The sequence below is a fragment of the Hemiscyllium ocellatum genome, chromosome 19, assembly GCF_020745735.1.
Source record: "Hemiscyllium ocellatum isolate sHemOce1 chromosome 19, sHemOce1.pat.X.cur, whole genome shotgun sequence".
Classification (NCBI taxonomy): domain Eukaryota; kingdom Metazoa; phylum Chordata; class Chondrichthyes; order Orectolobiformes; family Hemiscylliidae; genus Hemiscyllium; species Hemiscyllium ocellatum.
The window spans coordinates 53,043,333-53,058,080 of NC_083419.1; the positions used below are offsets into that span (position 1 = coordinate 53,043,333).

General features: G+C 40.7%; 1 protein-coding gene across 4 annotated transcripts in view; it reads right to left on the reverse strand.

Moving 5' to 3' along the window:
* The window catches only part of cadps2 (Ca++-dependent secretion activator 2), a 727,075-nt gene that overhangs the window by 75,422 nt on the left and 636,905 nt on the right, over window positions 1–14,748 (reverse strand). For 2 of the 4 annotated variants that reach the window (XM_060839928.1, XM_060839925.1), the window contains 4 exons: window positions 14,684–14,698; window positions 6,853–6,927; window positions 4,289–4,372; window positions 2,878–2,910 (listed from right to left, as the gene is read on the reverse strand). In XM_060839928.1, the coding sequence (XP_060695911.1) occupies window positions 2,878–2,910; window positions 4,289–4,372; window positions 6,853–6,927; window positions 14,684–14,698 (207 nt within the window). The remainder of the gene's footprint in view (window positions 1–2,877; window positions 2,911–4,288; window positions 4,373–6,852; window positions 6,928–14,683; window positions 14,699–14,748) is intronic. The other 2 variants (XM_060839929.1, XM_060839926.1) reach the window with 1 other exon arrangement.

Consider the following 14,748-nt stretch of genomic DNA (forward strand, 5'->3'; position numbering starts at 1 on the left):
GTGGCTTTATACAATTAACAAGCTGCAGTCTAATGAATAGATTAACACATAGAGCTTACAACTTGAATTGTCTTCTGTATACAGCAGTCACTTTGCTCTTCAGTGAACAGTAAAACTGTAACCTGTACTGAAGCATCATAAAGCGTTCTTTTCTTTACGCATTTTTTACATTTAAAGTAAAACTAGCCTGTTTGTGTTTCCAACTGGATCGATAAAAATTTAATTTTCCAGCCATCAGTAACCAAATTAAATTTTTAAAAAGTTTCTTTTAAGTATGGAATAAGATAAAGAATACAGTTTAAAACATCAACTAACATCTTCTTCCTCTCTATCCCTTATCATAATCAGACTCTTAACAGCAAACTATTGTTCCCAGGACTGTCTCATTTGGCGATCTCTCCAACTCATACTAATACTTGTGCGACATAAATGCCAGGCAATTACCAAATCCAGAAAGATACAATCTAATCATTACCCTAGATATTCAATGTCATTACTGTCACTGAACCCCCTACTATCAACATCCTATGGGTTAACTTTGACCAGAAACTGTAGTAGTTTTACCATATAAATACTATGACTACGTGAGCAGGTCACAGGCTTGAAATCCTGCAGTGAGTAAACTCTAACCCTAAGCACATCTAGAAGGTATAGGTTAGGAGTGTCTTGGAGTGCTTCTCACTTGCCTGGATGACTGTAGCTCCAACTCAAGACAGCATCCAGGATAAAGCAGCCACTAGATTGACATCACATCCATAAACATCCATTCCCTCCACCCTGACACTCAGTAGCAGCAGCATGCATCATCTACAAGATGTGCTGCGGAAGTTCACAAAGGCTCCTTTTACTTCCACCTGGAAAAACAAGTGCGGTCGATACATGGGAACACCATCAGCTGCAAGGTTTCCTCCAAGTCGCTCACTATCCCGATTTTGAAATTTCTGGCAGTTCCTTCAATGGCACTGGGTCAACATCCTAGAACTCCCTCCCCAATGTTAATTAATTTTACTTCCAACTTCCATTCTTTTCTCATTTTCACCTCATCAATCTCTGACTCTCCCTTTCCCTTTCTTAACATTGCTGTTTCCATTTCTGGGGATAGACTTCCACTATCCATTATAAATGCAGTTACAACACTTCCTCCCCCCACTCTATTCCATTCTCCTAGTTTCTCACTTTCACTTGTATTTATTCCAATGATACCACCTTCTTTGCGAGTGATTCTGAAAAGTCTCGATTTTGCCTCAACCGAGGATTCTCCACACCGTGCCTGACCCTCAGCCATGTCTGACCCATTTCCCATAGTTTTGCCCCTTTCCTCCCTTTGAGAACAGGACAGGGTTCCCCTTGCCCTCACTTTCCACCTCATCACCCTCTTTATTCAAAGCATCATCCTCAGTCATTTCTGCCACCCGAGTTTGATATCATCACAAAATTGCATTCTGCAGTTATCATTCTCTCCACCTGTGGAAGTCATTACCGCAGAAGGTTGTGAAGACCAAGTCATTGACTGTGTTTAAGGATCAGATAGATTGATTTTTTGATTAGTAAAGGGATCAAGGGTTAAAGGAAGAAGACAGGAGAATGGGTTTTAGAAACACACCAGCCACAAATGGTGGAGCAGATTTGATGGGCCAAATGACCAAATTCTGCTCCTTTTGCTCTTATCATCCAGGACAACTTTGTCCACTCCTCTGTTACTCCCAGCACATGTTCATTCAAACCTTCTCACTTTCCTAAATAATTGCAGAAAGTAAAGTACTTGCCTCTTTACCTCCTTCCTCCAAGGCCCTAGATATACCTTCCAGGTGAAGCAGTGATTTCAAGCTAATCTAATGAATTTGCTGTTCACAATGCCATCTCCTCTATATTAGCAAAACCAAACTCAGACTGAGTGTACGTTGTGGATCACCTTTTCTATCTATTGCAAGTACAGACCCCAGTCTTCCAGTTGCTTGCTGCTTTCATGCTCACATTTTGCTCTTGTAGTGATCAGCCAAGTCCAACACAAACTCATGCTCCTTTTCTATGTGCAATAATTTGCCTTTGGGACTCAGTATTGAGTTCAAAAACTTCAGACCATAATTTATGTCCTCCATTTTGATGACTCCTTCTTTCCTGAGTGTCTTGTTTGCAGGGGTTCACACCCAATAAAGTTGACCCTTTTTATGCTGTTAACACCTACAATTAACATCTACATTTCATTTATATCTCTTCTCTACTACCAATAGCATACTCTTTGCCTTTTGCTCTGGGCGTAATTGTGTCATCTATTTCACTTGCTCGTCCTCCTTGCTTTCAACAGCATAATCACTTCTGGAACCCCTTTCAATCCAAAGAACAGTTACTCTTTGCTTTTATCACTAACATATCGGAAAGCTTCAAGCTCAGAATAATAATAAGTGCCATCAGTGTCCTTCAGGCATTTAAGAATTAAAACAATAAGGAGTGCTAAGAAAATTCACTATTCTACCCTCTGTATCCCACCTCTTCAATCATCTACCCACCCATGAAACAAATAATTCATTAATCAATTGATATGATTGACTACCATTGATCCAGATTGTTGTTTTAGCACAACAGAGAAAATGTCCACACTTCCCTGTATTAGACACTGTGGAATCCAGATAATATCAGTTCCATTTTTAATATAGCCAGAGAGTAGGACTAAAAATGCTGTGATGTTAAGAGAAATAAAGCAATAAATTGAAAAATGCGACATTTTCTGGAAATGTTTCTGTGCACCTCCAGGCGATTTAGGTTTGCACCAGGAAATGCAACACATTCCTATTTCAAGGTTGCAGTGTCAACATCAATAACTCACTGATTTTCTGAATCAATACTCAAAAAATGAAATGAAAAAGTAGCAATACTTACAGGTACATCAACGTACTTTGCAGCAGCTTTCACCTTCAGGGACAGAGAGAAAACAATTAGATATGAGGCTACAATGAAAGCCAGACAACTCTTGAAGTCTTTCCCCACCAGAGTGCTATGGCTGGAGTCTCCAATCCTTCTGCTCACCAGCTACAAGCTGATATTTGTTCCATATTCACAGTTGATTGCTAAACTGCTTGGCTAAATTTGCAGAATCAGCACACTGGCATTTACATTTAACAACATATTTTGCCCTGATTTGTTTACAGCCAGCCAAGAGTGCATGACCACGACACACCACTGGAATGCACTGGCTGTTTCAGGCATGACCTTATCCTCCTGTGATGCTTCATTCAGAAAAAGTCAAGTAGAACATTAATGGCCAGGCCTACTACATTCTGAGTGAGACAAGACAGGGCCAAGCTGTGGGGCGATGTTGGATAAATGCGGAAAGGGTCTGAGGTATGGCATAATACTTGAGGAAGGAAAAGATTATCAGAGGATAACAGATGATAGAAACCATTTGTCCTATCTACTGAACAACTGTGGATGTGCATTCCTGGATATCAATTTCAGAACTCAAGGAGCTAAAAGCACTTTACTGTGTCTTGGACCAAATAAAGTTGCTGGCATAGGCCCTCAATATACCAGAATTAATTATTCTCAAAACAGTCACATACTATCAGGATCAGGGGAGTATTAAAATGATGAAGATCTGTGACTGTGAGTGGGTGAACCTTGAAATAAAGTCTATAATCCGTGTGATTTTCTGACATGCACTCATGGGAGCAAGTCTCCTCACTATTGCAAGCTTACATCTTGGAGCCAATTTTAATTTGCTGAAATGGAATACTGGCCTTAGACTAAACACCCATTTACCAGACGACTGTGAATTTTACATGAGACTACTGCTGGGCAGCTGAGACAATTGTTTTGTTTCAGGCTGTGACCTATTCCAATCTGAAAATTGGATTACGACTGCAGGTTTAAGGTAGAACTAGCTTTGATCATGCAGGGTGCCCTCTCTGACTGGTTTCAGTGGTGTTTGAGCCACATCATCATTTTTGTGGCGACAGAAGGACCTTCTTTGAGCCCCTACAGAAGTAGCATGGGCACTGCCTCTTCCCTACCTTGCTGCCAAAACAGTAGCACTGGGCTGTTTTGAAACTGATGATTTAGGTTGGAAGGTCCTTTTGGTGCTTGCAACTTGCTGGTTCAAGTTAAATGAGTCTGTGGTCTCCAAACACAACCTTGCAGCCAAAAGTGGAAGGCTGCTTTTGACTCTCACCCCGACTAATTTATTCATTCATAGGAATTAAGCAAATGCTTGATTTCAAGACTTTCAATCATGTTTCAATTCAAATACAATGTTATTCATAAAAGATAAGCACAAATTCCTCAGATTACTTACAGTGAATGATAGAATTGAGGAGAAGAAAGTTCCTTCGTCATATCTTGACAACTTGGATAGTACACCTTCCAGTACGAACACAAACTTGAGGGAGAGTGGGAGAAGAAAACGTTGTAACCATGTGAGGAGCTATAACACAGATTCTTGAAACACAGAAGGAAACTATGCCACCACATAGGATATGAACACGTTACAACAAAACTCTACTATTTTAACCAGTTACCCTATAAATAATACAGGCCATTCTGTGTTAACGGGCGTTTCATCAGTGCGAATTGGCTATAATGCGATTGACGAATTGTGGATATTGTTTGGATAACACGAACCTTCTACTGAACAGGTACAGTCATTTTCTGTTAGTCATTTTCCACAGCGCGATTTCCTATAGAGCGAGATCGCAGTTTGACACAACTGTCGCGTTATAGCAGAATGACCTGTACACAAGGATAAGCTGTGGAAAATGATCTTACACTGTTTGAAACTTCGCATTAAGTTATATTACCTGTTCAGGAGAGATAGATCTCCTACCTCACAATTTCTCACCATGTGCATTGCATATATGGGGTTACAGAGTCATACAGCATGGAAACATGCCCTTTGGTCCAACTTGTCCATGCTGACCAAGTTTCCAAACTAAACTAATCCCGTTTGCTTGTGTTTGGCTCATGTCCCTTTAAACCTTTCCTATTCATGTACCTTTCCAAGTATATTTTAAATGTTGTAACTGAACCTGCACATACCAATTCCTCTGGCAGTTCAGTGCACATACAAACCACTTTGTGAGAGAAAAAATTGCCTCTTTTAAACCTTTCTTCTCACACCCTGGTGGGCCTTTTGGTAAAGGCATCATGCCAGCAGTAAACAAGAAGTAGCCCTTATCTGGCCAACTGAGTGGCTCAAATGGCCTCTTGACAAGCGCCTCAGCCATTGATGTCCTTACAATTGGCAATCTGACATGGTGGCAGGAAGCTGTCAGGTTCCCCTCTTGACCTCTACTCTTGCCACTCTGCTTGTCCTCCCATCTTGTTGGAAAATTCAGCCTGATTACTCCAGTTCTCTCTCAGCTGATCTCACATCATCCACTCTCTGTAAGTTTCAACTCACCCAAAACTCAGCTTCTTGTATTCTTTTTCTCACTAGATCCTGAATGTCAATCACTCCAAATCAACAATTCAAAGGTATTACTTTTGTTCTTCTTGAAAATCAATTGTCTTACCTCACTCCCACTTTGCCCATGTTACAACACCCATCACACCTTCAATCTCTCTGCTCTACCAACCTGTTCCTTTGTTAATCCTTGGCATCCTTTGGCCACATCTTTGATTGACCTGGCTTCAAGCATCCAGATCTAATTGTGTAGAATACCCTTTCTCAACCTTTCCATCATTTGCATCTCTTCCAATGCCAACTTTAAAATCCACTACTCACCTCCAGCTACCTAAACATCAACTCCCATGGCTGGGCACCCATCTTTTTCCTTTGGTCTCCGTGAAACTTTTTAAACACATTTTTCGGTGCTAAAAGCACTATACGCAGACAAAGTGTGTACTGACTTTTGTTTTGTGCGGTTTGTGGGGAATTTCAATCGTGCAACACCTCAGCAGCCTACTTGTCTTTCCATGTTCTAGCCCAGGCATGTTTTATAAAATTAGCAAAGAGGTGTTGAAGTGTTTTGACCTCTAACATTCTAAACACCAAAATTAAACTTTTTCTCCAGATTGCAGGGCACCCAATGAAAGATGTAATCAATGCAGGACAGATTACTGACTGGATGCAGTCTTGTATCTCTCAACCAAGGGTAATCGGTCCTAAGATGGTCAAGCTGAACCCAGCTAATATAAGTCATCTTTGTACAGATGTATAACAAATTTCCCTTTAATTATAACAAAATTGATTCAAATGGGCTATAAACACTACAAGAATGGTAACTGCTGCAGTTTCCAATGCCAGCATTCTGAGAGGAAGATGTTCCTAGGTGAGAACAGCTTGTGGGTTATTATGGTGAGGCGCTGCTGCTCATGAATTGAGACTCAGCACTGCTGTAAGAAATGTCTACTTGGAGTAGAAAGGAAGACAATCATAATAGGCACCATGACATTTGATACTGAGCACATAGTTTCAGATATTTTTACTGACTGCCTCAGGCGCACAAAAAAAGAATCATCACACACTTTGACTTATCATAACTGAATGACTGCAAGTGCCAAAGACCGATGTTGCCTTTCTGCAGCCAATGATAGATGCCGAGTAAACACTGCATTTTTTTTGAAGAATCTACAGTGAATGAAGAAACAATCTCTAGGTTTGTATAATTCATGGCATGTGATATACATATACAAATGAAAAAGAGAAATGCTCCCAGTTTATTGTAAAGCACCAATCAAGCAGTGATTTAAGTGTTTTGAAGACTGCCATATGCCCACAATGAACTCCAATATGTTCAGTTTTAATTCCTGAAGTGACTTGACATCACCTTGCCTTGAAGCAGTGTCGGGAGCAAGGAGAACCTTGTAGCACCATCACATCCATTAAGCAGCGCATCTCCTCAGCAAATCATTCCTTACCTTTGAAACCAGAAGGGAAATCATTTCTTTGAAGGTTCCTTCAATCAAATCATCGATCTTTGAGTGATACTGCTGCTGCAATTTGAAAAAGAGAACAAAGTTACAAATTGACAGAGAAAAGAAGAAGCGATTTTGAAAACAATGCCTTGTTCTACCTCAAGCACAATTAAAAGCTATAATTGGGGGATTTCAAATGGAAAACCTTGAGCCCAATCTCCCCACCCAATGCTGTTTTACATTCAGTGCTGGAAAGCTTCCCATGTACTCTGTCGCGTTAAGCAGCTAATAGATCTATTATCTGAGTGAATTGAGTTGCAGACCTCATTCAGGCACAGGAATGTGAAGGATACTTTTTTGTCGGCTTCTTTGCAATTAGGACAACCATGTGCTTTTTCTGAAGACCCGCCCAGTTGGATGAATGAAAGGCTAGGAGAAGATTCAATTAATGCAACATTTTATGTCTGACAACTCTCTTAAGTCATTTAAGCTGCTCTGTGGAAAAAAAGAGAGACACTGATTGTTAGCTGCACAAGGGGCTCTGCATTCGCACAGCAAGCAGCAGTTCACTTGGGTTCACAGAATTCTTGCTGACAATAAAGTTAACTTAAGATGAAATTAAATTTTTTTTTCTGTCAACAAAGCAGGAAGGTTCGTAATAAATTAACCGGTGATACAGAGCTGAACAAAACATTCTCCAAGAAACATGCCATTCTGTGTTTTTTGTGAACTGCTTGACTTTAAATTGTTACGATTAATAAAATATCTAACGTGTTCCCATCTTTCATTAATAACAGACAATATTGTCTCCATACGTTCGACTATCATTTGTCGGGAGTTTTAATTACAAGGACTAACCTGTTAATTCAAGGACTATTGAGTATGAAACCTTAAATATGACTGAAACTAATTAATCCAAATTGAAACAATGCCAGTTTTCAGCAGTATAAAAGGACCAGCCTTTCATTTCTATTTTCTGCAGTGTTTTCCTGTAATGGATTATTTCACCTCAGTTGAAGTACAGAGCTTTCCACAGGATTCGGGCTGACTACTGGAACTAATATTAAGGCTATTCCTAAAACAAGGGAGAAGTTATCCCATTTGTAGTCCAAGTATGTTGGTGAGTGTGTCTCATGGTGTCCGTCACTCATGGCGCAGAACTGATTTTTTTCTCATTATCTTCTGCGCTTCACCTCTTGAGTGAGTTTCTTGGGCAATCATGTGGCTACAAAGACAGAAATGCTTGCTACTGCAGATACTCAGATATCAGAGATCCTTCAAATGCGATGTTAAGGACTACAGTCCCAGTGCAGCACTTTAATATGGACCACATGAAGACTAGTGTGCAGGGTTTGTGATAGAACCTGGTCGGCAGACATCATTCCACACTTCCAAGCACCTTGAGAGAGTACAGAACCATTGATGATTCCACACATTTCTGCAAGGTTAAATTCAGTACCTTTTCAAGGGAGGGCTCAGCCATTCAAGGCTGGGAGATATACAATGGGTGGTTCACATGTCTACTCTCCTTCACAGCATTATAGTCTGTTGAGAAAAACTGCCTCTCAAGTGGTACAACACTGTCCTAGAGGATGGATGGGACCATTCGCCACAGCAGATTCGCCGCCGCCGATTAGCCAAGGCCCTTTGACCACTGAGGCTGCTTAGCCACCGCCCATTAGGCACTGAAGACGATTCGCCACCGCAAATAAGTTGTACATTTTGAATATTTTTGGTAACGTTTACTTGTTTTAATAACCACTTATTTTTGTTAATAGACTTTTTTGCATTTAACAACATTTAAAATGTTAGAGAACAAGCATATCTAAACTATATAAAATTGTCGTTATATTGATTAAGGTAATGTTTGTGTTGTTTCAATAACAACCTATTTTCGTTACATGAGAGTCCTTTTTAAGCTTGTATTTTTTTTCCATTTATCCTCAAGTCTTCAAAATGGAAACAAAAATTATTAGTCAACGAGGAAATAAGAAGTTTTACCATGATGGTTTTATACATGTTTTTGATAAACTATCCAAGAGTGGTTCAAGTATTAAGTTTTGGCGATGTGAACAAAGAAAATAATTTGATGAAAAAGGAATGATAGGAGACGCAGCTGATAGAATAAAACAAAATTTGTTCTTGAATACAGTGAACGAGATTGTTTGGAATATAATTATTAAATGAACTAAAATTTCATTGTTTAATATTAATGTGAGATTTTACTGCCATTATAAAGATTTTTAAAATATAATTCATTTTTCTGTTAAAGTTTGTAACTCATTGATATATATAAACCAATAAAATGATATTTATTTCACCTTTTTTTAATCAATATGTAGTATGTAGTTGTATAAATAAAGGGAATGACAAGTATGAAAGAACAGGCGGGAGGGAAAACAATCAGTACATACATATGTTTCCGGTGGTGAGTAGTCTCCAGAGGTCAAATGACCCCAGTGGAGAAACGCTGGTGGAGACCTGGCAGTGGCTAATCATCGGTGGCGAATCTGCTGAGGCGAATTATCGCCATCCCCCTAGAGGATGCTCAAGCTTTTCAGGGTAATATAGCAGTCTATGCAACTATGAAACATTGAAGAGTGATAATGAAAGGGTCCAAAGGAGATTCCTCAGGATTCCTCTCAACTGGATGCCTGTCATGAGAGATATCATTATACAACGCTTAGATATGATTTCCTTACAGATGCCATAAGAGCAACCTAATCTTAGTGCACTGACATCATATGGGGCTATCTCAGTGACTTTTTATCGTGATCATGTCGGACGTGTCATTGAATGTTAACTGTACTTGCACTGAAGTGGAATCACTTGAAGCTACCAATGTAAAATAGCATGGAAACAAGACATTTACTCAGTAACATCAAAGAGTCAAGGATTGCAAAAACAGAAAGGCCCACATATCCCTTGCACTACACAAGGACCGCTTGCCAAATTGCCAACAGAATCTGAGATAATTAAATAAAGTTCAAACTCAGCTCAGTCATCCTGGAAATTGGTTTCAATTGGTTTATCTCTGGGTCTGAAAATGTGTTGCTGGAAAAGCGCAGCAGGTCAGGCAGTACCCAAGGGAGCAGGAGAATCGACGTTTTGGGTATGAGCCCTTCTTCAGTGTCTGTCATGCTTTCTTGCATGGTGTCCTTGGTCAATGCCCTCATCATCAGTCTCCATCTTCATCCTCAGAAGATTTCTGTGCATTCCCATATTTAATTTTCTGCAGCCAGGATGTCATCCCCTTTGCTGGTTTTGGTTAGAAAGGACACAGCACGCTGCAATGATACAGGGCATCTTTGCTGAGCTATACCGCAAGGCCCCAGTGATGCAGTCCAAGCACTCGTCTTCAGTTGCATTATGGCTCTGGTGGAAGCGTGAAAGGTTTTGTGTCTTCATTCTGCAACTGTCCAAGAGTTTCTAAAAGGTGTCGTGTGCCATATTTGACCGCATAAATTTCCCTACAGTCATTTCTGCATGAGCTGAGGACATTGGTTGGAGACAAGGAACATGTCAGTCCTCCAGTATACAAAGCCCATGGCAGCTCTCAAGAGACCGAGAGCAAAGGTCCAGAACTTGGTATTGATTGCCCCATATAATTCAAGTGCTTTTGTTGAGAAACTCTGTATGTTACTGGTAGGGTGCTCTCAAAGAAAGGAGAGTGCAGTTGATAGTCCCCTGAACCTGGGGGAAGACAGTGATGGTGGAGAATGCCCAAGATGCTGTACTCTTTTCAGCACGGATGTAGGGTATAAGCAGGTGGGATCGAGACAAAAATGGCATTATTAAATCCCACTTACATTTATGGACTGGACACTGGAAGATAACACACAATTGCTGCTTAAAACAAACTGCTGGCATTAACACAAATTCCAGAGCAGCCGTGACTTTGTTTGTCACTAGGATGGGATTGCCACCCGTCTTTCTGAGTGCAAATCTTCCCGCAGATTTCAAACTTCAGCATTGATAGGAGGGGAAACCCTTAAATCAGCATCTTTCAGAGAGATGAAGAAAATGACAGTGAGACCTGTTGATTCTCATCATTCTCCCCCATCTCTTTGGTGGAACTTCACCTACTGCTTCTCCCTGTGGAGGAGGTGTAGCCACCGCTGGAGCCACTATTCTTGGAGCATTTGCAAGACAGAGCTGGGATTGCTGTTCCTTTCTCTGTTGTCTTTGGAGTTTAGGCCAATGAGAAAACGACCCTAATGACAGCGTTCTCTGTGTCACCTCCTTGGGCAGGTCAATGCTGTGGCATGTCAGAAAGATGACATTTTTATTAAACGAGTTCCTGAGCCTTTACATTTATGACCATGAAGATTTCCAAGGAGGTCACTGTCATGCTTCCAGAAGAATCACTGAGATATATTACTGCAACCAATTGCATGGTGAATATTCAAATTGTCATGCTTTGGGAGTAGAATTCTGTCAGTAAACCAGCAAGATAGCCAGCCAGCCAGCACTCCACCCTCCTCCCGCCAACCAAACTACAGATTGCCTTTTGTAACCCCAAACCATGTACCTGCATATTTACACCGCAGTCAGAGACTCTGGCAGGGTTATCATCCTGAAAAGCGTTTGTCAAATGGGAATACCAGGTTCAGCTTTTCACTGCCTTGTTCTCATTACATTTGCTTAGCTGACATAACAAGGAGACAGTTAGTGTGCATGATTTAATGGTCTTGATTGCTTGAGGCCACTATTCTTCATTCTTGGACAATGAATGACCTGCCGATGAAGCGTCAACTGATGCTGACATTACTAAGTCAGCGGAGGCTCGACAGTGCAATTGCTTTTAGCAGGGCCCCTCAAACAAACAAAAACACAGTCACATATTTCATCCTCTTTGCACCATATTTGAAACAATTGCGCAGTTGATTTTCAATGCAACATCATGAGGTTCCAGCTTTGTGTCAGAGTGAGTGCCTTTCAGGCTCTGCCTATGTTGCAGGAGTTCTCCCATTCTTTATGTTCTCTGTTGTCTTGGCTCCGATGAACTTTTAGTCTCCCCCATTTTAGTTGAGCGGCTTGACATAACTATCAATGTCCCACTTTACCTCCAGAGCCCATTGCTTTGGAAATTCCCTTATCCTTGTTGGGCCCTCTCTTGATGCTGAGGCCAGAGTTACTGTGACCTGTCTGAACCTTTCCTATTCACTCAGATATCCCACTGTGACAATTATACCCAGCCTATTTCACAGAGACCACTCCCTCGAGACACCGAGCACAATGAAGCTTGTTCCTAGATTCAAGTTGCCTGGTTTTTCCAGGACTCCAGGGATAGCCCATGATAAACTCTCCGATCATTAGTGAGCAAACCCTCAGGACTGACTGTGGGCTACTACCCACACTGACTTGGCAGGACAGTCACAAATGTGACAGTGCACCTGCTGGGCTACTGTCTCTACAGTTCTCCTGGTATTGACTTATATGCTGCAAGGACACATTTAAGTGCCTGACTGACCATGAACAAACCAGCAGCCTGGAATTGGATGAGCCTCTTCACTGACTGTGACCAAACCCACTGGCCGTCTGTAGTCCTTCTTCACGAGACTAAGGACTGATCTTTCAAACATTGCCTTTTGCTTGAAACATATGCAGTGTGTTTGCCATGTAAATTGCTGGCACTTGCTGCAGTTCTGAAGATGACGTGACATCATGTCCATTCCTGTCTGACTGACAAACTGTTCAGCACTCCCTATTGTCTCATGCTGCATACCTTTCCCTCTGTACTAAAAAGCAATGCAAACCAGAGAGTCTGGCAGCTTGTGACTGAGCATTAAAGACCACGTGTGCTAAGAAAGCAATATGGGGCTGGTAAGTAAGCACTATTGTGAGACAGCATTAAGAAAGCAAGTGCAGAGATATAGAAAGCATGTGTCCATGTCAGTGCAAAAGCATCCTTTGTAGATGCACTGGATAGACGTTTGTTTCCACACACAAAGCAGCTTGGAAAAAGCATGCAATTCATAGATGTCCCTGAGCTCCTAAGAAAGTTGAAGGGCCTGGTGTCTGAGTTGTTCCAAGAGCAGGCATGATGATATGGTGACGCTGGTCATTTGCTAATGCCAACTTGCATAGAAGAGGGGTCAAGGAGGATGGTAACCATGGAGAATGCAGAGACATTGGAAGAAGCAGTTGTATTCAGCAAGTTGCAGTCACCAGCAGCTCCGACATACAGGTCAGGAATTTGCACTGCCTCATTTCTCATGGTGGATAGGGGGAATTGGAAATGATAATAAATGAGGCAAGTTGGGGTTTTGAGGAGATGCAAATGCATAAGCATAAGGCATTCGCCACTTAGTGGTGTGATTCAGAAAATGCTATTTGAGGCTCAAGGGAAAAATCAAGAAACCTAAACTTGAGTTGACAATCTGATCCCAATATTTTTCTACCTTTCTCGCCATTACACAGGGAGGGGAAATTTCTATTGAAAAGTGAAAACACAACAGATTGCATGTTGGTACTGAATTTATACAGATCGAAATTTAAACATTCTTCTGCAAAATTTCATCTTGCAAGACCTTCTTCTAAACGTAACTTTTCATTGCTAATAGTTTAAAGTCAACATTTCACATTGCTTATTGGCGTGAACTTTGTTAATTTTCATAGTTTTTTCTGCCACAGAAGGAGTTGGTATAGAAGAATAAAGTGGTGTCTCCATTGTTATTTGCGCCAGATGATGTAGAAGCCAAACACACAATCAGGGTAAGGCCAATTATTGACTTCTACTTAAATCACAATTGAATGTAGTTGACTCAGCATAGACAGCTCCTTTAGAACAGCGAAGGGCAGAATCAGGGAATTCAAACTGTCTTTTCTCTAATGTAACTACAGACGTAAATCCAGCCCAAACTGATGGGGTGATCACTTCCTCTTCCTTGGTTGTTGTAAGGGGACCAAAATGAACTGTGGAAATCTCACTGCCTCATCGTGGGTGAGAGCTTAGAGAAAATTATCCACCTTACTGCCACCAATGGGAATATTCATGTTGATATAATAGCAGAACTATTCTGAGTTTGAGATTAAGGTGTCATGTTGAACTAGACACACAAAGATTTGATTCCTAGCTCCTTTGTGAGGCATTTAACCTTGGAATGCTTGACATCAACACCAGGTGAAAAAGAAAGCCATCAGACTAAAATAAATTCTACATTGTGGCATTTCAACATTATAAACACCGTGAACATATTTATTAGAACAATTTAAAAATGCCTCTAATAGTTTTAATTTGTTCAATGACAAGTTCTGCACAACAGCTCAGAGAGAAAAACTGAAAAGTTCACAATAATATGATCATACTGAAATTGCTCATCGAGAAAGGAAGGGGCCTCTTGGTGATGGGGCTGGGCAGAACTGCAAAAGAAAATGAGACGTCTGTATAACATAGATCCACAGAGTTATTGTGCAGACTTGTAAGGCCAACAATTATTTTCAGTGCAACTTCTGTCAGATACTGGATAAAGGAAACAATTCCTTCACTTTTATAAGATGAGAAATTAAAAACGAATGTTGTATACTGTTGAATTTCTACTGTTACTTTTCGTGCACGTTTGACTACCAATACACATGTTTTAAAAAGTTAACAAATCAGGTTCAAACATTAAGACCAACTGCTATGTCCTCAGTTCTGGTAATGCCTTTGGCTTTTGGTATGAGTGGAAGTCAGCTAATAGATTGCTTGCTTGTCAATTTCCAAATTGTCCAATTTGAAGTCACCAAAATTTGCTCCTGAACATGATTGGATGTCACACTGAGTATCTCTCTTTATTAATGTCAGAGCTTAATAACAAGATGGCACAAAATAATCAAAAGCAACACTTACCCATTGCTTACTAAACTGGAACCGGAGATGGGGAACATAAATGAAGAAAAGAAGGCAGAACACAG